General features: G+C 57.9%; 5 protein-coding genes across 5 annotated transcripts; 4 read left to right on the forward strand and 1 right to left on the reverse strand.

Moving 5' to 3' along the window:
• The first annotated feature begins 813 nt into the window (after positions 1-813).
• QBC33DRAFT_178801 (putative endo-beta-glucanase) lies at positions 814-4,084 on the forward strand. Its single transcript, XM_060422418.1, has 2 exons — positions 814-3,971; positions 4,053-4,084. The coding sequence occupies exon 1, from the start codon at positions 1,201-1,203 to the stop codon at positions 3,592-3,594; it is 2,394 nt and encodes a 797-aa protein (XP_060281184.1). The 5' UTR covers positions 814-1,200; the 3' UTR covers positions 3,595-3,971; positions 4,053-4,084.
• A 4,001-nt stretch (positions 4,085-8,085) lies between these two features.
• Positions 8,086-12,082, forward strand: QBC33DRAFT_593755 (P-loop containing nucleoside triphosphate hydrolase protein; the record flags this gene model as incomplete). Its single annotated transcript, XM_060431760.1, has 5 exons — positions 8,086-8,118; positions 8,212-8,499; positions 8,557-8,918; positions 8,985-11,141; positions 11,207-12,082. 5 exons carry the CDS (start codon positions 8,086-8,088, stop codon positions 11,907-11,909), a joined length of 3,543 nt encoding a protein of 1,180 aa, XP_060281185.1. The 3' UTR covers positions 11,910-12,082.
• A 1,562-nt stretch (positions 12,083-13,644) lies between these two features.
• On the forward strand, positions 13,645-16,798 carry QBC33DRAFT_496277 (WD40 repeat-like protein). The gene is made up of 3 exons (XM_060425571.1): positions 13,645-13,844; positions 13,938-16,107; positions 16,209-16,798. The coding sequence occupies exons 1-3, from the start codon at positions 13,826-13,828 to the stop codon at positions 16,432-16,434; spliced, it is 2,415 nt and encodes an 804-aa protein (XP_060281186.1). The 5' UTR covers positions 13,645-13,825; the 3' UTR covers positions 16,435-16,798.
• A 595-nt stretch (positions 16,799-17,393) lies between these two features.
• QBC33DRAFT_579912 (WD40 repeat-like protein) lies at positions 17,394-18,730 on the reverse strand (the record flags this gene model as incomplete). Its single annotated transcript, XM_060431169.1, has 5 exons — positions 17,394-17,566; positions 17,621-18,264; positions 18,340-18,435; positions 18,507-18,546; positions 18,604-18,730. The coding sequence occupies 5 exons, from the start codon at positions 18,728-18,730 to the stop codon at positions 17,394-17,396; spliced, it is 1,080 nt and encodes a 359-aa protein (XP_060281187.1).
• A 593-nt stretch (positions 18,731-19,323) lies between these two features.
• Positions 19,324-22,489, forward strand: QBC33DRAFT_545402 (PFU-domain-containing protein). Its single transcript, XM_060428557.1, has 3 exons — positions 19,324-19,578; positions 19,662-20,766; positions 20,836-22,489. Exons 1-3 carry the CDS (start codon positions 19,531-19,533, stop codon positions 22,086-22,088), a joined length of 2,406 nt encoding a protein of 801 aa, XP_060281188.1. The 5' UTR covers positions 19,324-19,530; the 3' UTR covers positions 22,089-22,489.
• Positions 22,490-22,494: the final 5 nt, after the last annotated feature.

The raw sequence follows: 22,494 nt of genomic DNA on the forward strand, positions 1-22,494 counted from the left end.
CCGCCGCGCCCCCCCCCCCCCCCCCCCCCCCCGCCCCCCCCCCGCCCCCCCCCCCCCCCCCCCCCCCCCCCCCCCCCCCCCCCCCCCCCCCCCCCCCCCAAGATAAAAAAGAGAGAGAGAAAAAGGAAAGCGAGGCGGTACAGATCCATTCCTTGGATGGACAAAGAGCTAATAATATATCTTTAGTGTGGCTGGTGAGGCACTGCTGCACCACCACTAGCTTGGCGGCCTTAGCCAATGGGCCATGGCGTCATGAGAGAAATGATGGTTGTTCAGTCAACCAACGGGCCGGCAGATCCCCACTTTTCATGGCGGCCGCCCCTCGCCTTGATTTCATGCCTTTCCCCTTGAGTAGCATTGGCATGTCCAAGTTATCAGCGCTGCCCCTGGCTGTTGCTGGTGTCTTCCAACTCTGTTTTCCCTAACAAGAAGCCGAAAAAAACATACGCTCTTTGCAAAAGATTACCCTCTCGCCCGGACCTCGAGATTGCTGCAGCGTCGCTCGTTATTTGCTTGAAGCAAGCGGGGAAGGCTCGTTCGTATTCAGCTCTTGCTAGGGCAGCTAAAACCAACCGACCCTCAAAGCGAAACCGGGGTAACCAAGGGAGGCGCCTGACCTCCCTCGGCGTGGTGGACAGCAATACGCCGAAAAATACGAAACCTGGCCACATCCATTTCAGCCCTTGCTCCTCGCCGAGAGCTGACAGAAGAGTGCACAGCAGGGCCTGTCTTGTCCTCCACCAAGCCACTGCTGCATCGAGTCGTCGCTCCTTGCGCCCCGGGGTTTTTCTTCCCTCGACTGATTTGGCAGGACGCTGTCGTTGTCTCCCACAAGATCCTCGAAACTAGGAGGCAGCGAACTGTTACATCTGTATAGCCCTTCTTTTGCGACCTGTCAGATCAGATCCTCCATGCCCAAGTTTGATTTGGGGGCGCACTATTGACAACCACAAAACGCCCCCATTTTCGGCCTCCTGCCCCCTTCTGGCGATAGCGCCCCTGTCAGCCTCACCGGCTTAATAACGTCCCGCACGAACTGGTTCAGGGCTCCATCAGCACGCAGCAACGAACACGAAGCACGCAAAGGGAAATCGTCCCTGCACGCTGCACGAGAGGGCAGCTGGAGCTGATTACCCAGTCCGTCATTTCATCTGCCCCAGAACCCCAACTCGACAAGACCACCTCGACCTCGCCATCCTCATGGCTCGTCCACACTACTCGAACGACGACGAGATGGCAGAACGCGAGCCTCTCGACAACCAGAATTACCGCGGGCCTCGCGCTCCCGGGCACGCACAACAGTATCAAGATCAATACCAACAAGCCGTCGAACAGCAGCAATCACAACAACAACAATATTACCAGCAGTCGAGCAGAGGAGCCCGCACTGGCCGCCTGCCTGGCATGCATCCAGATTCCTCCTTCAGCCAATTGAGAAACAACAGACGATACAGCCGTGACAGCTCGGCGAGCCTCGGTGACAATCAACCACCGCCCTACCTGACTACCAACACCCCCGCGGCGAACAATTATCGACAGCCGGACCCCGTCTCGCCCATCTCCCCGCCGCAGCCCCCTCCGCATCGCAGCGCCGACGGACGGCAATGGGGCCGGGAGCCTGGCTACCCCCCGCGGTCACAACAACCCCGGCCACAGAGCAACATCACACCCGGCGCAGACAACTTCAGCGAGGCAGCAGCCGGTGGCATGGCCGGCATCGCCTACACCGTCGCCGAGCGAAACGCCCGCGAGAGCGGCCTGGAAGCGATGCGGGCGCCAACCAACCCACAGCAGGCATACCACCAGGGCCAGGGCTATAGCGAGCAATACGGCGGCGGCCTGCGTGCGTGGGACAACAACCACAACCGGTACTCGTACGGCGAGGCGAACGGCGGCGGCGTCAGCGGCAGCGGCAGCGGCAGCAGCGGCTCTGCGTTGGACCGGAGTTCGCACCCGAGCCTGGCCGGCCTCACGCCGGGGGCCATACCGCCGGGGCTCTCGACCCCGGGCGCCAGGACGCCGTCGAGGAGCTCGCGCAGCTTCACAAACGACGTCTACACCGATGACCCCTACCAGAGCTACTCGCGCCCCCAGGACCCGCACCTGGGCGTGGTCAACCCCAACGAGATCGAGGACGACGGCGATGAGGGGCTAGAATATGGTCGGAGGGGACCAAGGACATCCATGCTCAGCCTCGGAGGCTCAAGTCACAGAGGCCGCGACGGTGCTGCCGCGGCGGGCGTGGTGGGCGGTGCCGTGGCGGCAGGCGGGGTGATGGGTGCCTTGGGAGGGCTGGTCGGTCGGAACAACGGTGGCCGCGGCGGTCACTACGGTCATTACGGTCCTGTCCACAACGCCAGCACATCCTACCAAGGCGGTGGCGGCAACGGTGGCGTCAACGCAAGCACGTACGACCTGAGTAGCGCCGGCATGAGCGCGGAGAAGTCGGACTGGCTGGCCAAGGAGAGGAGGCGATCCAAGAAGTGGAAGATCGCCATAGGCCTCGGCGTAGGGCTCGCGGTGGTGGCGGGGATCGTGTGCGGGGTGGTGTTCGGGGTGGTGCTCAAGAAGGGCGGGTCCGGGAACAACTCGTCGTCGACGGCGGCGGGCGACACTGCGGCGAACGGGGACCTGGGCATCAACTCGCCCGAGATCAAGGCGCTGCTCAACAACCCGAACCTGCACAAGGTGTTCCCGGGCGTCGACTACACTCCGATCAACACGCAGTACCCGGACTGCATACACGACCCGCCGTCGCAGAACAACATCACGCGCGACATTGCCGTGCTCTCGCAGCTGACCAACACGATCCGGCTGTACGGCACCGACTGCAACCAGACCGAGATGGCGCTCCACGCGCTCAAGCGGCTCGAGATGCAGGACACGGTCAAGCTCTGGATGGGGGTGTGGCAGGACGACAACACGACGACCAACGAGCGGCAGCTGGACCAGATGTGGACCATCCTGGACACGTACGGGCCCAAGCCGTTCAAGGGCGTCATCGTGGCCAACGAGATCCTGTTCCGCAACCAGATGTCGGTGTGGGAGCTGGGCCAGCTGCTGACCACTGTGCGCACCAACCTGACGAAGAAGGGCATGTCGCTGCCCGTGGCGACGTCGGACCTCGGCGACAAGTGGACGGCGCAGCTGGCGCAGCAGAGCGACTACGTCATGGCCAACATCCACCCCTTCTTCGGGGGCATCAACGCCGACGACGCCGCCGATTGGACGTACTCGTTCTGGGAGGGCCATAACGGCGCCTTCTTCAAGTCGGACAAGTCGCGCAACATCATCTCCGAGACGGGCTGGCCGTCCCAGGGGGGGACCAACTGCGGCGTCGACGGTGTCACGGACTGCCCCAAGGCCAGCGTCGCGGGCGTGCAGCAGCTAAACCGCTTCATGGACGACTGGGTGTGCACGGCGCTGTCGAATGGGACAGAGTACTTCTGGTTCGAGGCCTTTGACGAGCCGTGGAAGATCAAGTTTGACGAGGAGGGAAAGAACTGGGAGGACCACTGGGGGCTGATGGACGTGAATAGGCAGCTGAAGAAGGGTGTCAAGATCCCCGACTGTGGGGGGAAGACGGTCAGGTGAGGGGGCACAGGGGGACGGAGGGGGGCGCAGGGAATATTGGATGGTGCTGTTGCTCTACAAGGAAGCGTGATTTCTTCTCTATATACCTACCGACCCGGAGGAGAGGGGAAAACGGGCAAGGGAAGGCCCCTTTCAAAGTTTGGATCTGGCCATGCTTGTGGGCAGGGCGGCCTCACCGGGCGACTCACGGAGTTTCAATGGGCGTGGAAGTCATGATTTGTTTTATCGGGTTGCACCTTACCTATTGTTTATTGGGTGCATCTTGCCTCCTCGCTCCTCTCTAGCAGGGCCCGTCTCCTGTGGTCGTGTCTGCTGAGCGAGGGAGGGGCTTGTGCTTCGTGTTTGTTTTGTGTTTTATGCTTTTTTCGCCTTAACAGGTAGGCGGACTGGTACCTATATCTACATATGTGTATTCGACATGCGTGTATAAGGATAATAATAGAATTCGCACTGGATAGGAGACATGACTTGCCATCCTCCATGCTACCAATTTTCTGTATGTACCTCCGTACCTCCCCAATCGCTTTCAACTGACCTACTCAAATATTAGACGATGCATTGCCACCCCCAGGACCACCGGCAATACCACTCCCAGCTTCCACCCCTCCTACAGGCTGACAATCAACCGCAGCATCGCCAATCCCAGCGTCCTCCCGCTTGACCGTCCGCGTTCCCGGGATCCGCCCGTGCGCCGCCCCCGGGTCCTGACAGTGCGCGACAGGCATTTCGGCACGGCATCGCCGGCACCACCGGGTCTCGGGGGCTGCGGCGTCATCGCCTGCCGTGCCGGCCGGAGGCATTGGAGCCGCTGTGGCGCGGGTGATATTTGTTGGGTTCTGGTGGGTTTGGTGGGTTTCTGTTTCTGGTTCTGGCTTGGGGATGGAGGGTGTCATGATGAATGAGGAGTGGGGGGTTCTCGGGCTTGATTGGGCGCGATTGGTTCCTTCTTGAGCTGCTTTGTAGGGTAATTAATTGTCAAGCAAAGGGCGTCTGGAGAATGTCAAACAAACTCGCAGGTCCGGTGCTGTGCTCTTATGCCTTGTTGAAGCTTGACAGCAGTGTCTTTGTTCCCTCGGTATCTCCTCGTCGACTCCTCATTGTCCTTCGAGGTAGTCCATTTGAATGGGCTTCCAGCAGGAGCAGTCGCGTTGAAGTGATTGCTGGAGCTTTTGACTGGCTGACCAGTGGTGATTCAGAATGGGGATTGAGCCACCACGGATCAAGAGGGAAAGTACACCGTGGAAGCAGGGCCAAGTCGGTGATGAGAAGAGATCTAGATCATCAACTTTACAATGAACTTAAATCCCATCAGTTGTCTACAACTACAATCCCCAACTGTAGTGATCGGATTATCGAGTATCCCCCATTTCTTTATCCCCCTCCACTCCCTTGTTTCATGTCAGGTGCTCTATGTCCCCTTTTTCGATACCTTTGTCTTAGCAGTGTTGGGCAGACTTCTTTATGGCATTCATCCTCTCCAAAGCCCACCCTCCACTGCACAGTCCTGCTTTCTATTCGACTTTGCAATCTCCTGCTGTATGCTAGTCTCACCATTTGGGATCATCTCCACCCTTGACAAGTTCCATGTAAGTCCAACGGTCCATGGTCAATCTAATTTCCAGTCCTTGTGAACACTCAATCTCTATTCATCCTTCCTGCCGTTGTTGCTGCTATTCTCGTCGACTCACAACTCCGTGGCTGCTCCCTGAAGCCTGTGATACCACCCTTCCTGCCTCCTCTCCAACAAGCCCGACCCCGACCCCGACCTTTGTGAATGCCCATGCCCCACGCTTAGTCGTCAATAATCATCGCCATTAGTATCGCTGGGGCAATATTCCTTGGACCAGTAGGGCAAGGAACCCTCGATCCACACGATATCAAAATACAGAACCCCCACCGTTCTTTTGTTGTGGTGGACCTCTTTTCCCCATCATCCACCACTTCCACTCACCTCTCCCAACTCTCCCTCCACTCGGGAATACCCTCCACGGGCTTCCGTCAACGGTGGCAGCTATTGATATCTATCTCTTCGATGTAGGTTCAGCAAGCTTGCCATCGCGGCCGTTGGTGATCTTGTTTTCAGTCACCAGCCAAGGTAAGTTCGCGTTTCTTGAAATATCCACGTCTTCCAAAATACATCTGCGGCCCCGCGACGGCCCGTCCACGCCAAGCCCCAACACCGAGTATCTTCCTTGCTTCGTTGTTGCCGTTTCCGTGAACTGCACCAGAGATATTTTTCCAACCCAGCTGTCTCTTCTCTTCCCTCACAATTCACCTCCGGGAAATACTGACACCAAGAATCAGCAGAAAATCTTCTCTTATATATATTTAACTCCAACACTGGGTAAGTGCCAACCGAGTCCTTGCTTCCGTCCCAGGCTCCGGGTTCCAAATGGGTTGCTGACCGACCTGATCCTCGACCTAGATATTACTGCCTCCGAACATTGCTGATCCGTCGCGTGGGAATCTTTGCCCTTCGGGCGTTACACCACCAGCTGTCCTGTGGACGTCCATCTCCGGTTGTCCAACGGGCATACCTACCAGTACTCTCGTATATTCTGAAGTGGGAGGGAGCAGCTCCCAATCCCAATCCACGGGGTGCTGCTACCGTCATCGCAGACAAGTCACAGTTCCCAGCGATGGGAAGGCCTCGGTCGCCGACAATGAAAGACATCATCATTTTGCCCTGAGGGCGACATGTCGATCATCCCTTTTGCCCTGTGGGCGACGCGTCGGCTCGGGGCCCCGCTTCTCCCCCGGGGAGAGGCGGCTTGGCTTGTCTTGCGTTTGACGGGGGTGGGAACGCTTCAGGAGGCTACAGCCCCTCAACTTACTGGTAAGTCGGCTCCTCTCCCATGCGAGAACAAACATGCCTCGCCTTCCCGACTGCCCAAACATTCGGCCCGGAAAACGCTAACAGACGGGCCCCAATCTGTGGGGCAATCATCAGGGCGTGCTCGTCTCTTTGGATACCCTACCCTTTGGCATCGCCTCGCGAGAGGCGATGCCGCTGACCGTTGGTCGATTGGGGTTTTCCAAAGGTGTGTTTTCAGTTTCCATCTGTCTTTGTGCGAAACGTCAAATGCATATATCCTGCATGATTTTTTGTTTCCTTGCATTTGGCCTTGGCCTTGGCTCTCTCCCATCTCCTTCCCCTTTGTTTCTTCCAAGTGTGAGAGGCACAGTGCCGACCTGAGATTCCAGTTCGTCAACTCCTTCTATCCAGAGCAGCATTTGCTCTCCTTTGAGTTCAAGGGAGACCCCGCTATCTTGATTGTGCCTTCCATGACTTCCATTTCCTGCCAATCATCAAGGTCTGTGGCTCTTTGTGACCAGAATCAATCAGGGCCAGTCAAGGGTTCTGTCAAGTCTGATAGCTCCTCCCCTAAAGGTCAGCCATATCCAAGCAGGGCAAGTGTCAACCTAGGACCTCAGCACCGTGCGGTACTTGGAGTTCCTCAGACTGTGAGACTGATGGTCAGTGATGCCCGTGCTGCCATGAAGGCAGAGACCACATTGACCCGTGACCCTCACCTCCTCTATCCATCCCCCCCCCCCATGTGTGTGTACAACGTCAAGTCCTTATTTACCCGAGGCTTACCCATCTAGCCATTCAGGGGCACCCAAACATCACCGTTTGGGAAAGCTCGTACTTCTTGCTTGTATTCCACAAGTTTGTGCACCTACTCCTTCTATTTGAGCCTCACACTTCGCGTCTTCCGCCCACTTCACACCTACCATCTTCCAACTATCTCTTCCTTCTCCGTCCAGAGATCAAAGATCGCGAACCAGTCCCGCTCCAAGGCCATTCATGCCGTTAGTCTATGATGATTGTTTCTCCCAGTGCACACAGCTAACTTGATATCCAGAGCGAGTTCATAGAAGAACTCATCTTCTTCTCTGGCTCGACAGGTGAGAAAGCACTTTTTACTTCCTTTCTCGAACATTCCATCCTATCTGCACCAGTACCTTCCTCAACAGGTATTGTATTTCCCGTTTGATATCGGAAGCGGCATTTTCCATCCCAGCTCCCCTCTGGTACCTTCGTACCTTTCTTTGCCGACACCTTCCCCAGCCAACGGGAACTTCCACCTCACTTTCCTGCTTTCTTCACCTTCCTCCTCTCCGACTTCCTCCTCTCCGACTTCCATCTCGAGGCACCTCAGTACCAACCTGGTCTTCGAAAATCACCTCTCTTCCCAACTTGCACATAGCCTCCCTGTTGCCGTCGTCTATCCTGATATTTGCACGAGATTTCGCGTCGAGATTTTGTGTCTGCCCTGACCTTCACATCGAGATTTTTCACCTCCCCTGCGTCTTTTTGTTCCTGACTTACCCGACTTACCCTATCGCATGCCCGCACACCCTGAAGGGCCAGTCGCGCCTTGTTTACCTCCAGCCCCACCATCACGACGCGTCGTAGTCCTTTTCTAAGGGACTCGGAGTTGACCTTTGCGGAAAGCAGAGAAGCAGATGAGAGTTGTCGACAATATGTCGGCAAAAGAAGCCTCAGCCGGCCCAGAGGTTAGTGATAATCATCAAGATCCCAAGTTTCTTCCCTATCTGTCCCTTCCAAGTTCCATCCCATGCTGATTACTGACTCCTTGGTGGGGGCAGCTGCTTGAGATACTCGAGCAGCACGTACACCACGAACCGCGTGGTTACCTTGAGTGGAAGCTCACTCCAGAGTTTCCCTCGGGGGGCGAGGTCCTTGCCTCCATGGAGGAGACTAAGGACCTTCCTCACAACCGCGTGGGGGAAGTGTGGGAATCCAAGGAGGCGTATTTGGAGGCCCAGTACTCTATCCTTCGCCGGGAGGGGACGGAGGGGCTGCGACATGCAGTCAACCTGGTCCGCTCCAATCCCGAGAGCCAGGATGACGAGGAAGTCTGCGTCTACAAGCGGGTATGTGTTCCCCCACCACACCTCTGTGATCTCGACTGACGAGAATCCCTGTTCTAGGTCCGAGTCCTTGGATACCTGATGGCCAGAATTGGGCCCATCTGTCGAATTAGCTTCTCCACCGAGAACGCTGGCCGCCGCATTCAGTGGCTGCAGTCGCCCCGGCTCACTCCCGGCACGATCATCGCCATTTCGACTGCCGCAGACCAGTTCAGGACTATCTGCAAGATCGCAAGCGTGGCGCAGCGCCCATACAAGGACGGGCTTGACCAAAACCCACCCCAGGTGGACATCATTTGGGCAAAAGCCAGCGACGCCGTCGTCGACCCTGAGCTGGAGCTCGTCATGGTGGAGTCTCGGACCGGATACTTTGAGGCAGTACGGCACGCTCTTGTTGGACTCCAGATGGCCGCGACCTGCCAGTCAGTTTTATCCCCTGTTGTTCCTCTCCATCGGGTGTACACCTACTAACCTATTCCAATTACCAGTTCGTTGTTGGACAAATACCTGATCAATGGAGACAGGAGCGACCCTCCAGCACAGTTCATTGTGGATAATCCAGTCATGGACATGTCGTCGTTGGTCCATACCCGGAATGGCTCGATTGACTGGAATCTCCTCCGAAAACACGACGTCCTCAAGGGTATCCCAGATGTTCGAGGCGTCACCAGCATGGATAATTCGCAAGTTCATGCCCTTCACCGCATCGTTACGAAGGAGCTGGCAATCATCCAAGGCCCCCCAGGCACTGGCAAGACATTCACCTCAGTCGCGGCTTTGAAAGTCATCCTCGCCAGCCGAAAGCGCGGTGATCCCCCCGTCGTCGTGGCAGCCCAGACCAACCACGCGTTGGATCAGCTTCTGTCTCTCATCCTCGACCATGGCGCTCGCATTGTCCGAGTCGGTGGCCGGACGGAGAATGAGCGTATTGCAGAACACACCGTCTTCATGATGCGACAGCGATCCAAAGTCCAATCCTCCGGCTTCCGGGCCATTGAAGGAGCCCGCCAAGGCAACATTCACAGGCTCAAGGGGTTGGTCTTGGCGGCTTTCAATGACGGCCTCCTCGATCCAAATGCGCTCTTAGCTGCCGGTATCCTTACCCAATCCCAGTACACGTCCCTGGTCAACGATGATATGGAGCAATCCGAGATTCACAGATCCGGCGGACCTTTCTCCATCTGGCTCGGAGCTGAGTGCGTCCCAGCCAAAGTCCTCCGCCAGACTGAATGCAATTGGGTGCAGGGAGACGACAACGACTTGGAGGGCAGAGATCATGAGTTCGACGGTGACCTCGAGCACATTGCAGTTGATGAAGAGGATCGCGAGCGGATCCGAGGCACTTTCATCCGCCTCGCTCACAAGTGGACAGGCAAGGAACCCTCACACCTCTCGAGCTGGCAGTTCCGCGCCGAGAAGGAGCTGCGCAAGGAGGACTTGTTCGAGATTCCCAAGGCCATGCGCGGCGCCGTCTATCAGCTCCTCATGGCCCAGTTCATCGCCAGGTTACAGCCTACGTTCGCTTCTCACCTCCAAGAGAATATCAACATCTGCAAGGACTCAAAGATCAACAGATGGGAGACGGACATCGAGATCGTCGCCGAGGAGTGCATCGACGTTGTCGGCTGCACCACAACCGGTCTCACGAAGTACCGTGGTTTCCTTGCTGCGCTTCAGCCGCGCACCCTCATGATCGAGGAGGCGGCCGAGACTCGTGAGAGCAATATCAGCTCGGCCCTTTACCCGTCTCTCCAGCAGCTGATCCTGGTCGGTGACCATCAGCAGCTCGCACCCAATTGCGATGTCCGATGGCTTGGCGAAAGCCCTTTTTACCTGAATGTCTCGCTGTTCCAGCGCATGATCGAACTCGGAGTTCCGTACATCATGCTCAACCAGCAGCGCAGAATGATCCCCAGCATCCGCCGGATCCTGACGCCTTTCTATCCCGAGCTGACTGACCACCCGCTCGTCACCGACATTACCAAGAGGCCACCTGTGCCTGGGATGGGCGGTCACGATACTTGGTTGTTCACCCACAACTGGGAAGAGGATATGGACTCAAACCTTAGCAGGTTTAACGAGCAGGAAGCCCAGATGGTTGTTCGCTTCTTCTCATACCTCGTCTCAAACGGTGTCAAGCCCGCCCAGATCAGCATCCTCACCTTCTACAACGGCCAGCGCAAGACCATCTTGGGCAAGTTGAAGAAGCACGGCTCGATCACCGCCGACTCATTCAACGTCTTCACTGTCGATTCCTACCAGGGCGAGGAAAACGACATTGTCCTTCTCTCTCTGGTTCGCAGCCCGAGAGAGAACCGTCCGTGGTCGATCGGATTCCTGGAGAACCAGAACCGGGCAGTCGTTGCCATCAGTCGCGCCCGTCGGGGCTTCTACCTGTTTGGCAACATGGACAACGTTCTCAGTGCCGACCAGGATGCGCGGGAGTTGTGGGGGAGGATCTGGAACGGCTTCGCCGAGATCGGTCGAGTGAAGCGAAAGAAGGGTCTCCCTCTGACCTGCCAGAAGCACGGGAATACGATCTGGATCAAGGAGGTCGAGGACTGGGGCGACAATGCTGGCGGCTGCGACGAAGTTTGCCAAGGTATCCGACCTTGCGGACACCAGTGCACGCTGAAGTGCCACATGTGGGTCATCCCTTCCCATTTATATCTCCCTTCTTCAAGATTGCTGACATCGCTCGCCCTCACAGAATCCCGCACGAGAACCTTGGCTGCAGCCATCCGTGCCGCAAAGTCATGGACTGCGGGCACAGATGTGCCAGTATGTGCAGTCTAGAGTGTCACTGCAACTGTGATGACTTCCGGTCACTCATGGAGAAGAAACAGGCCCGGGCCAACAAGGCCGAGGACCATCTTCACATGTCGTTTGAAGAGCTCCTGACCTTGGAGGCCGCTCCCGGCACCCCCAGTGGGTATGGCGAGCAATCAACCAGTATGCAGGTCGCCCCGCATCCGGAAAACCTGCCATCCCCCCCGGCCAGGGCCTCGCCAGCCCAGGCAAGAGAGATCTCCAATGGCGCCGCAAAATTTCGCGACTTGGTAAAGAACATCAAGCAGCACGACGAGAAATGCTATCTCGATCGCTGCGCAGCTTTGGGGGTTGAACTCTACGATACAAACGCGACTGGCGAGGAACAATGTCCTTTCCCATCTTCTTCCTCGGGTCACGCGGAGCCGACCCGACGGCCGTCTCAGCCTATCATTAGGGACACGTACAAGCCGACGACGCTTATCAACGGCGTGCGTGCCCGAGCCGGACCAAAGGTGGTGGTCTGCCACGGCGGTCCTAGCGCGCCTTCGGGCACCAAGTCGCTGTCTCCGGCCGCGGAGAAGGAGATGGAGAAGGAGGACGGCCCTTCTGGGGAGGATGAGGACTGGCTGATTGAGTTGTGATTGAAGTGGCGTGGCCTGTCGGCCACCACGGTGGCAGGCAGGTATGTGCTGTCCTGGGCAGCTTGATGGTATGTCTTAGCACACGCGGGTTGATTTGTGCGAGGGTATTATACCTGCGTGTGTTGCTTTGTTTTGTGTCGTGTTTGAGTTATTTTCATGGAGTTTGGTCAGGGAAAGGTAGAACGAGGCTCATGCCTCTCACAGTCTCGCGAATGTAGAGCTCTCTCTTCGCGGAGGTAACTTGTACGGATATTGTCATTTTCACAATCGGCTACTCCTCGTTACTGCGTGAGCTTAGGCAATGCGAGGCAGTGTTAAGGCCATACGCATGCAATGTCACTCCTCCTCCCAAATCTAGCGATCCCGCCCAACCGTGATGGCAGGTAGGCAATGATACAGCATTGACAGGACTTCCCACCATTGATCTTCGGGATTTGGAGACAAACTTGTATGTATCATTCATCTGCTTCGTCCCCGTTGATGCGTGGGTTGGTTTGTATGTGGTGCATGTATCCTTCGCGAGCTCTACGAGGTAACCCATGTACATCCATAGATACTACTGCCTTGACAGCGCCCGAAAGTCCCAGGGGATAAATATTCTGCGGGGGATTTACCGAAACCTATTCATTGATCTCCCGGCACCGACCTAACTACCTTGGGATACGTTTGATCTTTGGATACCTAACCTACCTACACGGACCGACGAAGATGACACACACACGCGCGCGGAAGCGGAGGAATGGACCACCCCCACCCACCCCCCGCCCCCCCGCGACGATATGTCACGACACTCCGGCATACCCAGCCCAATATCAGTCTTGTTATCATACCCAGCAGCCCCGCAGCGGAGTCTGATGGGCCTGCCAAGACCCTCTTTGGCGAAGATGCTCTCGCTCCTTCTTTCATGCGGTCGGGGCATTTCGAGCGAAAGGGGGAGGGACGAAGGAAGGGAAGAAAAGTCTTTGGCGTTGTATGTATGTACAAATACAAGACCTCCCGCGGGGATCTTGTTTCTGATGTCTTGTTTGGCTGGTTGTATATCTCGGCCTGGGAATAGCTTCTTGGGTTTCGCGTCGGTGGAGGGCGGTGCATCTCCTCTAGTATCGGAAGTTAACCTTATCCCTTTTCCTCGTCCCATGGTATTGTAGATGGATTGGCTCGGATCGGCTCGGATCAGACGGGGAGTGGGAATATATGTGGTTGGGTCTTGTATGTCGTCGTCTGTGTGCACGGCAGGTAGTTGCTGGAATGCACGGGACCTAATCAATCAATGATAGAAAGGGGACGGGGCGGGCTGCATGGCCAGATTGCAGCGTAGACGGCAACAGCTTCGACCGACTGAATAGCTTCTTTGTGTTCCCTGGCAATCGACCTACCATTCGCTTTTTCGGGTCAACTGTTGATCGAAGACCAGAGGCAGGTGGAAGGAGGCACATAGCCTGATGCCCGAGTGTCGGTGATGGAGGAAGGAAATCTGGATACTGGAGTACCATTAGGTTGTCTTGCTTGTGATCAAGTTCCACGTCGATGCCACAGTCCTTCGTAACTCTGCCCTATCCCTCGCCTTGGTGCGACGTCACTCCCCTAAATGCGGCTCCTTCAACCAGGTGGAATGGCCCGTGCGCGTATGTGGGCCTGAGACTTGGCCGCGGAACAGGAGTGACATGAGATTTCTATGGTGTCGCTACCAAAACGGATGTACCTTTAGCCATGCCAACTAACGGACCCGTCCAGGGTTCCCCAGAATCGCGAAATATTGACGTTGAGAGGACGACGTCCGTCGATTCCTAGGAATTGGCTGGCTGAATTCTCGTCGTTGGCTTTGGTGTCTTCGCACCTTCTGTGGCTTCTCTCGGCTAGAGTTTCTCGTTCTGAGGACATAACCGGAACCTTATCCTGCTAGAAAAAAAATCAAAATGGATGAGGATGATCGAGGTTGGTTTGACATCCGTGCTGATCTCCCCAAAACCGAACGACCACACTTTCGCTGACTTCTTCAACCCTGCCCCGCCCCCTCCCCCCAAACAGATTCTAACCAGAGCTCGGAAAACGAGCAAGACGAGATAATGGAAGATGCCGACGATCTAGAAGCCGAAGGCGAGGAGGAGGAGCCCGAGTACGACGAGGAAGAAGACGCTGAGGCGGAAGCGGAAGCGGAAGCGGAAGCCGAGGCTGAAGCCGAAGCTGAAGCTGAAGCCGAGGCGGAGGCAGAAGCAGAGGCAGAGGCAGAGGCAGAGGCAGAGGCAGATGCAGAGGCGGAGGCAGAAGCCGATCTCGACGAGTCCCAAGACCCGGACACAAGACGCGACAAACCACTAGCCGACGACAACACCGCAGCGGCGACGACAACAACCACGACCGCAACAACGACCACAACCTCCGGCCCCGAAGCCGCCGACGCAGGCGCGACAGCGTCATCAGCGGGCAAGCGGTCGCCATCGGCAGCGCCGTCGTCGTCCTCGGCGACGGCCACGGCGACGGCCACGGCGCGACAGCTGCGGCCGCGGCGGGAGGCGGTCACGGCGCGGGTGTACGACATCGTGCCGACGATGGCGGCGCCGCAGGCGACGTCAGTCAACGCGGTGGCGGCGACGCCGGACATGCGGTTCTGGATGACGGGCGGGGCGGACGGCTACGTGCGCAAGTACGACGGCGCGGCCACCATCAACGGCCGCCAGCTGCTGACGGTGGCGCAGCGGCACCCGTTCGTCGACAGCGTCGTCAAGGCGGGCGTGCTGATGAGCTACTGGGAGAACGAGGAGCCGCCCGCGGTGGGGGGCTCCGGCGGGGGGGGTGGCGGCGCGGGCGGGAGGGCCGCCGTTGCGGAGGATCATGTTCTTAGCCCTGTGTACAGCCTCGCTGTCCATAGCCAGGCCCTGTGGCTGCTGAGCGGGCTGGAGAGCGGGGGTATCAACCTGCAGAGCGTGAGGCACGACGAGGGGAAGCGGATATATTGCTTGAGGGACGGGGGCCACACCAATGCCGTGAGCGCGCTGTCCCTGGCGCCGGACGAGAGGAGCGTGCTGAGCGGGAGCTGGGACAAGATGGTGCTGGACTGGGACCTGAACAACGGACAGGTCATACGGAAGTTCGAGGGCAGCGGCGGGCAGATCTCGACGCTGGAGCTGCGGCCCGCGAGCGGTGCGCCGATCCCTGCCGAGGCTGGCGAGGAGGAGGTCAGAAGCGAGACCATGCAGGGGAACAATGACCGGCCCATCGCGCCGGGCGTGTTCGTGAACGGTTTCAACGGGGCTGGGACCGGAGACGATTCGACCGCGGCTGCGGGTGCGAGTGCGGTTGGGGATGGTGGCGCCGACCTTGGCGGCATGGGGGATGGGCAGGGCTCGCCGGCTCACGAGTCGCTCTTTGGAAGCCCCGCCGGCTCGCTGTTTGGTGATAACGACAACACCATGGGCGGAGGGGCCTTTGGCGGAGATGACGACGACGACTTCTCGCGGGCCATGGAGATGACGCTCCGCGATGACTCTGGCCAGCATGGCATGGATCACTCGCGCGACTTTGCCATGGGTGACGCCGACCTGTCTTCTGCGCCGGCATTCGATCCCGAGGCCGGACACCCGCCGGCCGTACAGCACTCTGCAGGCGCAGCCAACGACGGCTTAGCGAACGGGGAGAGCTCCGTGTTCAACGCGAATAATTCACAGGACACGATGGATTTCAGTCAAGCACCGACAATCACCGACGCCACAACCGCCGAGAGCCAACCCTCTGCCCGTCCTCCCTCCTCTGGCGCAGATCAACAATACCAGCTGCAACAACAACTCACCTCCCAGACCACCGACGCACCGCCAACCTCCTCCCAACCCCACGACCCCAGCTCCCCCTCCATGGTCTTCAACTCCGCCCCCCCGCCGCCGCACCACGACCCGACCCAAGCATCCGCGACCACCTTCTTCAGCACCTCCATGGACGGCACGATCCGGGTCTGGGACAGGCGGGTCCCGGACCCGGTGGCGCGCATCGGCAACCGGCCCGGCATCCCCCCCTGGTGCATGGGCGCGTGCTGGAGCCCGGACGGGGACCGCATCTACGCGGGTCGGCGCAACGGCACGGTCGAGGAGTTCAGCATCCACCGCGCCAGAGGGTCCTGGCAGCCCGATCGGGTGCTCAAGTTCCCGGCCGGCAGCGGGCCCGTCACTTGCGTGCGGCCCATGGTGAATGGGCGGCATTTGATCTGGTGAGTTTTTTTTTTTTCTTTCTTTCTTTTTGTTCTGTCTGTCGTATATACATGCATACTTGTATACCATGTGGGTGCGCGTGGCTAACAACAACGGGCAGTGCCTCCCACGACATCCTCCGCCTGTACGACCTTCGCGACACGTCGGCGTTCAAACACTCGGCCGTGCCGTTCCTGATCGTCCCCGGGCCGCCTAGGCCGGGCGTCATCTCGTCCATCTACATCGACCCGACGTCGCAGTTCATGCTTTCCGCCTCGGGCACCAGGGGCTGGGACGGCACCTCGACCGAGGTGCTGCTTGGGTACGAGATCAACGCGGTGCAGTGAGGATTGGGGGTGGTGGGTGTGGGGGGTGGATATATGTTCCTTCGTTGATATACGGGCTGGCTGGCTGGTTGGGTGCGAGGCAGGGGATAATCCTCCCTGTTGACGATGAGATGATGAGGCTGGCGGGGGCGTTTGGGCTGGGAATATCGGCATCTGCTTTGTGTCTACTAGGGTGGTTATTCACGCGATTATACTCTGCTCATAGATATCAAGGTGACTCGGAAAAGGTCTCCGTCGGTCTGCACGTCCATCTTTGCACATGCGCCACTATTCCAAGCTGGTCATCCCGTCATAATGCCAGGAGCATGGTGGCATTCCATATGTGTTTCTATTTATGCCCATCTGCGTAAGAGTCTAATCAGAGCTAAGTTAACTTGTGCCCTGATGGAGTCTAGTATGCATAATATCAAAGCAATGTATGCCCAAGCACTGTCGGCTCCCCTCCTGTTGATGCTTGTCGGCCCGAGAGCACCATCGCCAACACCACACGGGAGGAGAGTTCAGGCAAGCACGCGGAACTTTGCCCCGAGATCGGATGCCCCATATTAATCCCGTCGTGGCCGGCTAGAAGCGAAGATTGCTCGGATGAATGCGACGAGATACATGGGGGTTTCAAGAAAAAAGCAGTATTGTCTATGATGATGGTGATGTATGATGATAATGACGGGGGGCTCAATTTGCGTTGTTGCAACCCATCCCGTTTCCCAAGGGTGGAGAACCGGTCAAGTTTATTGACTCAGCGAGATTCTGAGTCCCTTCAACCGTCGTTGGAATTCTCGCAACCTGTTGGTACCGGAACTCGGAGGGTTGACGGCGGTCTTTGTCTTTCGTTTTGGCGTAACAGGCGTCTCGCATGTTGTAGACGCGTATTCCGCACTCTTGGAAACCCGACGTTTGCACTGGGCGTCGTCGTCCTCATTCTCGCTGGCTCCATCCGGCTGATCGCGACTCACTACCTCCTATTCCGTGATGCGCTCAGCACTGCCGGATGCACCACCGCGCCAGAGGCCGTAGAAGCCTTCGCAGTTCTTCCACATCTTGATCGTGCCATCCTCGGACCCGGTGGCGTAGAGATTACCGTCGGGCGAGAAGGCAATGGACCAGATCGGCCCGTGATGGCCCTTATGAACGTCTGCAAAGCCTAGTATTAGCGGAGTTGGGAGAATTGGGGGCTGGGGAAACATGCCTATTTCGCTCGCATCGTCCCAGCGATAAACCCGAGCCCAGGTTCCTGGCTCCTCCCCCGCGACGAACTTCCTGCCCCGAAGATCAAGACCAACACTGGCGATGCCGTGGGGCAGAGTCATGCGCTTCAACTCTTGATCGGCTCGCGGACCGCCCCAAAAGTAAACCGTCTTGCCCGCCGCAACAGCTAAGACCGGCAGCCCGCCACCAATATCGGTAGGCGAGACGACGGAGGGCGCGAGGGAAACCAGTTCACAGGACTTGATCTCGGCATCGAGCTTCTCTGCCCGGATGCAGCTACGGCTAGGCACATCGAACCACCGCAAAGTGTCGCCCGACGCGGTGACGAGCACGTTGGGATCAATGGCCCAAGCAATGAACTTGATGGGCTGAGTATGCGTGCCCTCGCCAATCTCAAATGCCATGGAGGTCGGGATGGTGACCGCGGTCACGGTGGCGTCGGCACCATTGACACCTGGCGTGGTGGTGGGTTTCTGCTCCTGTAGGTCGAAAATGCGAAGTTTCTTCTCGAATCCCCCTGTTGCAATCATTCCCGAGTTGTCGAACGGATAGGCAACGGCGCGCACGATATGGTCGTGCTGGAGGATGTAGAGGAGCTCGCCGGAGTGTGTGTCCCAAACCCTCCTGCTTCAGGGTTAGAACTTTGGGATACGAAAGAAATAGCTAGAAGGACGCGAGGAGGGAGATATAGGCACTCACGCAGTAAAGTCTGCTGAGGCAGTCGCGGCGGTTGACGCATCCGGGCTCAGCTTCGCCTGCCACACTGCTCCCTTATGGCCGAAGAATGTTCCGATCCTGTGATCACATCTGTCAGTCCAATGTTGAGAGCGAGCAGGATGGAGTTGGGGGGGAAGGGGGGCCCGTACCAGTCGCCGGTCTGGCCGTCGCGGAGCATAGGGTTCCCATCTGTCTCAGTATTAGTCGTCGCTTCCTAGGCTCTCGCGGGGCTGATCAGGCCCATACCCTTGCAAGCAGAGATCATGTAATAGACATCGTCGTTCTCGAGAGGCGAGAAGCTTAAATGTGGGACGGGTCTGGAGTGGCCATGGCAGGTCAGAGGGACATATTGGCGGGGGGCGTCGGAAGCCATTCCTTCCAGCGGTCAAGTACGAGAGAGGAGAGACAGTGGCGGTGACGGATCCGAAGAAAGAAACTCGGCAGGCTGCGAAAATACTCGATAACACAGTCGAGGGTTACCAGCGAGAGTAGAGGTCGAGAATGGGAAAAGGGTGAGGACACCGACTGAAAAGACAAAGAACCTAGAAGAGGGGTCTGTGATTTTGCGGCGACAAGAGCAAAGCGCAATTCCGGGGGTGGAAGGGTTGTCAGAAAAAAAGAGAGAGTTTGGAATCGTAACGGGTCGTAAAACGTTGGTCGTGACAGAGCAAGGCGCGCGCAATCTTAAGTCGAGCTGACCGTCATCCTCAGTCCTTGCGCTCGAAGAGAAAAGTCGTGGGGCAGGATGGAAGAGGCGAGGCCGCGAGAGGACACAAGCGTCGACTGGCGATTCTGGAAGTTGTTGATGGCGGCGATGGTGGGGCAACCTCGAGTCTCAAGCAGCCAAGTTCTATCCAGCCACAGTTGTCAATGCGGGGTGTGTGGCTGAAGCTCATTTTCCCGCAGTTTAACCGAGACACCTGGTCATCCATCATGGATGTTGATGGAGCTCAATCGAATGCGACTGTCCCGACGAGATGCCCTTTGACAAACCTAGGGCAGTCCCACTGACCACCTGCGACTTCTACCCCGCGAGCTGAAATACGCATACAAGAGGGGATAACCAATTTTCAAGACGCCTTTCGAATATTCACCAAGTCTTGTGTGTCCGATTCCATCCCCTTCTCTCTCCATATCCGTCATCGCTGGCCCTGGCCGCCCCGCGCTCCCACCATGCCCGACTTCAAGCTCTCGGCCCAGCTGCTCGGTCACGAGGCTGATGTGAGTGCGAATTCCACGCAGCGACTCGCCCGACTCGCCGACTCCTCAACCTTCAACCCGCTCACCCCTGCTAATTCTATCAGGTCCGCGCTGTCTGCTATCCCAACCCCGATGCCATCATCTCCGCTTCCAGAGACCACACCGTCCGGGTCTGGAGCAAAACCTCCGCTTCACCCCCGGCGTTTGACGGCTCGACGGCCGCCGTAGGCCATGCGTTCATCAACTCCCTCTCATATCTCAAACCCTCCCAGGATTACCCAGGCGGGCTCATCGTCTCGGGTGGCCAGGATAGCATCATCGAAGTACGAAAACCCACATCGACTAGCCATGACAACGCCGAACGGCTTCTCATCGGCCACGCAAACAATGTCTGCGCTTTAGACGTCTCGCCAAAGGGCACCTGGATCGTTTCGGGAGGGTGGGACGGACAATGCCGGGTCTGGATGGTTGGCAAATGGGAAACAGAGATGCTGCTGAACCATGACTCTAGCAAGAGCGTGCTGGCTGTGCTTGCTCTGGACGAAAATACCGTCATCACTGGTTCTGCGGACCACCAAATACGCATCTTTGACCTGCGCAGGAACACCGCTGGCGAGGTCGAGCCAAGGGCGACAATACCTACACCGGAAGTCGTGCGTGCCTTGTGCAAACTCCCGACAGGTATCAAGGGCCATCCGAGCGGTGCCGAGTTTGCGAGCGCCAGTAACGACGGAGTCATACGGCTGTGGAAGCTTAGCGGCCGACAGGCTGAAGAGCTTCATGGGCATGAAAGCTTCATATACTCACTCGCGTGCCTTCCCACCGGGGAGATTGTAAGCTCAGGAGAAGACCGCACTGTCAGGGTCTGGAATGGCACCAAGTGCATACAGACCATCACCCATCCTGCGATATCTGTTTGGTCCGTTGCCGTCTGCGCAAACTCGGGCGACATTGTCTCCGGCGCGAGTGACTCTATCATCCGTGTCTTCAGCCGGAGCCCCGAACGAGAAGCACCTGCGGATGTGTTGGCACACTTCAACGAGTCGGTCAAGACCTCTGCAATCCCGCAGCAGCAACTCGCTACCCAAATCAACAAGGAGTCTCTCGACGGACCGGACTGGTTGACGGTCCATTCGGGCAACAGGGACGGCCAGGTGAAGATGATAAAGGAGGCCGATGGTTCCGTCACTGCGCATCAGTGGTCCTCCAGTAAGCCATCCTTTTTCCCCTTCTCCGAGTAGCCAAAAGAGGGCGAGGGAGAGCTGACACTTTTCACAGGCGAACAGAAATGGATTGCCGTTGGCACCGTCGTCGAATCTGCTGTCAATACGCAAAAGGTCATGCATGAAGGCAAAGCATACAACTATGTTTTCGACGTCGACATCGAAGACGGCAAACCTCCGCTGAAGCTTCCCTACAACGTCTCGGAAAACCCTTACGACAGCGCTACAAAATTCCTCTCCGACAACAACCTTCCCATATCTTACCTTGAGAGCGTCGCAAACTTTATCGTTGAGAACACGAAAGGGGTCACCCTCGGTCAAAACGCCGGTGAACAGCCAACAGATCCCGATCCTTATGGCACCAACTCTCGATACCGACCGGGCGATGGCGATGTCTCTCAGCCCGCCAAAACCAAGTACCTACCGCACGAAGAGTACATCACCCTGACCCAGGCCAAGTTCGAGCCCATCCAGAAGAAGATACTGTCCCTCAATGCGGACCTCATCAAGAGCGGCGACAAGGATTTTGCACTAAATCCTTCCGAGGAGGCCATTCTCGGCCGCCTCACCACTACCCTCAGCTCTGTAACCCCGGGCAAGCCCCTCGATATTCCAGATGAAGCCGTCAGGCTGGTTATCAAACTAACCACCAAATGGTCCTACCCCAACCGCCTTCCCGGCCTCGACCTTATCCGCTGCATGGCTCCATCCCCCTCCGTCGCCACCCTCTCCATCCCCGGCGTCGGCAACATCGTCCAGGCGGTCCTATCGGCGGCCCTCGAGCCAGACAACCCGACCCTCCGGATCAACGACAACAGCGTGATGATGGCCCTCCGCGCCATCACCAACCTGTTCGTCACGCCGCAGGGCCGCGCCGTAGCCGCCCGCGAGGCAGCCACCGTCGTCGCGGCCATGGAGCGCATCGCCGGGGAGACGCCGTCAGCGGGCGGGCCGATCGGCGCCACGAACCGCAACGTGCAGATCGCGCTGACGTCGGTGGCGTTCAACTACGCGTGCCTAGCGTACGGGCAGTCCAAGGGCGGACCCGATGCCGCGGCGGAGACGGTCGGCCCCGAGACGCTGCTCCTGCTGTGCAACGTGCTCGGCAAGACGCTGCGCGAGCAGGGCGACGGCGAGGTGGCGTACCGGGCACTGATGGCGCTGGGCATGGTGCTGTGCGTCGGCGGCGAGGTGCGCCGGACGGCGGGCGCGCTGGACGCGGCCGGGTGGGTGCGCGGGGCGGTCGACCGCGCCGCCGAGGGCCGCGTCAAGGATGTTGGGGCCGAGTGTCTTTCTCTGTTGCGCTGATGGGGGGGGGCCGGGTGGCGGGCATCTCGGTGGGGATGGGATGGATGCCTAGCTAGATGGGCTAGGTAGGGTGCCTGGCAATGTGTCGGCGATCTTGGCTTGGCACACTGCATCATTGGGAATTGGCTTTGTTAGTTCATAAACCGTTACGTTACGATAGACGAATGCATAGAGCTCCGCATCCAAGTGGTGGGAGAAGTGTAGGGAAACAGGTGCTTCAAGCTGATGACGTGTGTAGAGAGACTCGACTCGTCATTGCTCCGTTCGGAATATCATCACCGATTCACACAAGACAGAGCTAACGATACCACTCGTGAATTTATCTGGCTTCTATATACAGCCGGAACGGCCGCGCGTTTCGTCCATCCTACCCCCGACTCGCCGAGTCTGAAAGGTAGGCCCGAAC

Source organism: Phialemonium atrogriseum (assembly GCF_030411735.1).
Source record: "Phialemonium atrogriseum strain 8032-3 unplaced genomic scaffold QBC33scaffold_21, whole genome shotgun sequence".
Classification (NCBI taxonomy): Eukaryota; Fungi; Ascomycota; class Sordariomycetes; order Cephalothecales; family Cephalothecaceae; genus Phialemonium; species Phialemonium atrogriseum.

Coding starts and splice junctions, on each gene's coding strand:
- QBC33DRAFT_178801 (XM_060422418.1), top strand. CDS start 1,201: ATGGCTCGTCCACACTACTCGAACGACGACGAGATGGCAGAACGCGAG.
- QBC33DRAFT_545402 (XM_060428557.1), top strand. CDS start 19,531: ATGCCCGACTTCAAGCTCTCGGCCCAGCTGCTCGGTCACGAGGCTGAT. Junction 19,579..19,661: donor TGCTCGGTCACGAGGCTGAT/GTGAGTGCGAAT, acceptor TAATTCTATCAG/GTCCGCGCTGTCTGCTATCC. Junction 20,767..20,835: donor TGCGCATCAGTGGTCCTCCA/GTAAGCCATCCT, acceptor CACTTTTCACAG/GCGAACAGAAATGGATTGCC.
- QBC33DRAFT_496277 (XM_060425571.1), top strand. Junction 16,108..16,208: donor AATGGGCGGCATTTGATCTG/GTGAGTTTTTTT, acceptor AACAACGGGCAG/TGCCTCCCACGACATCCTCC.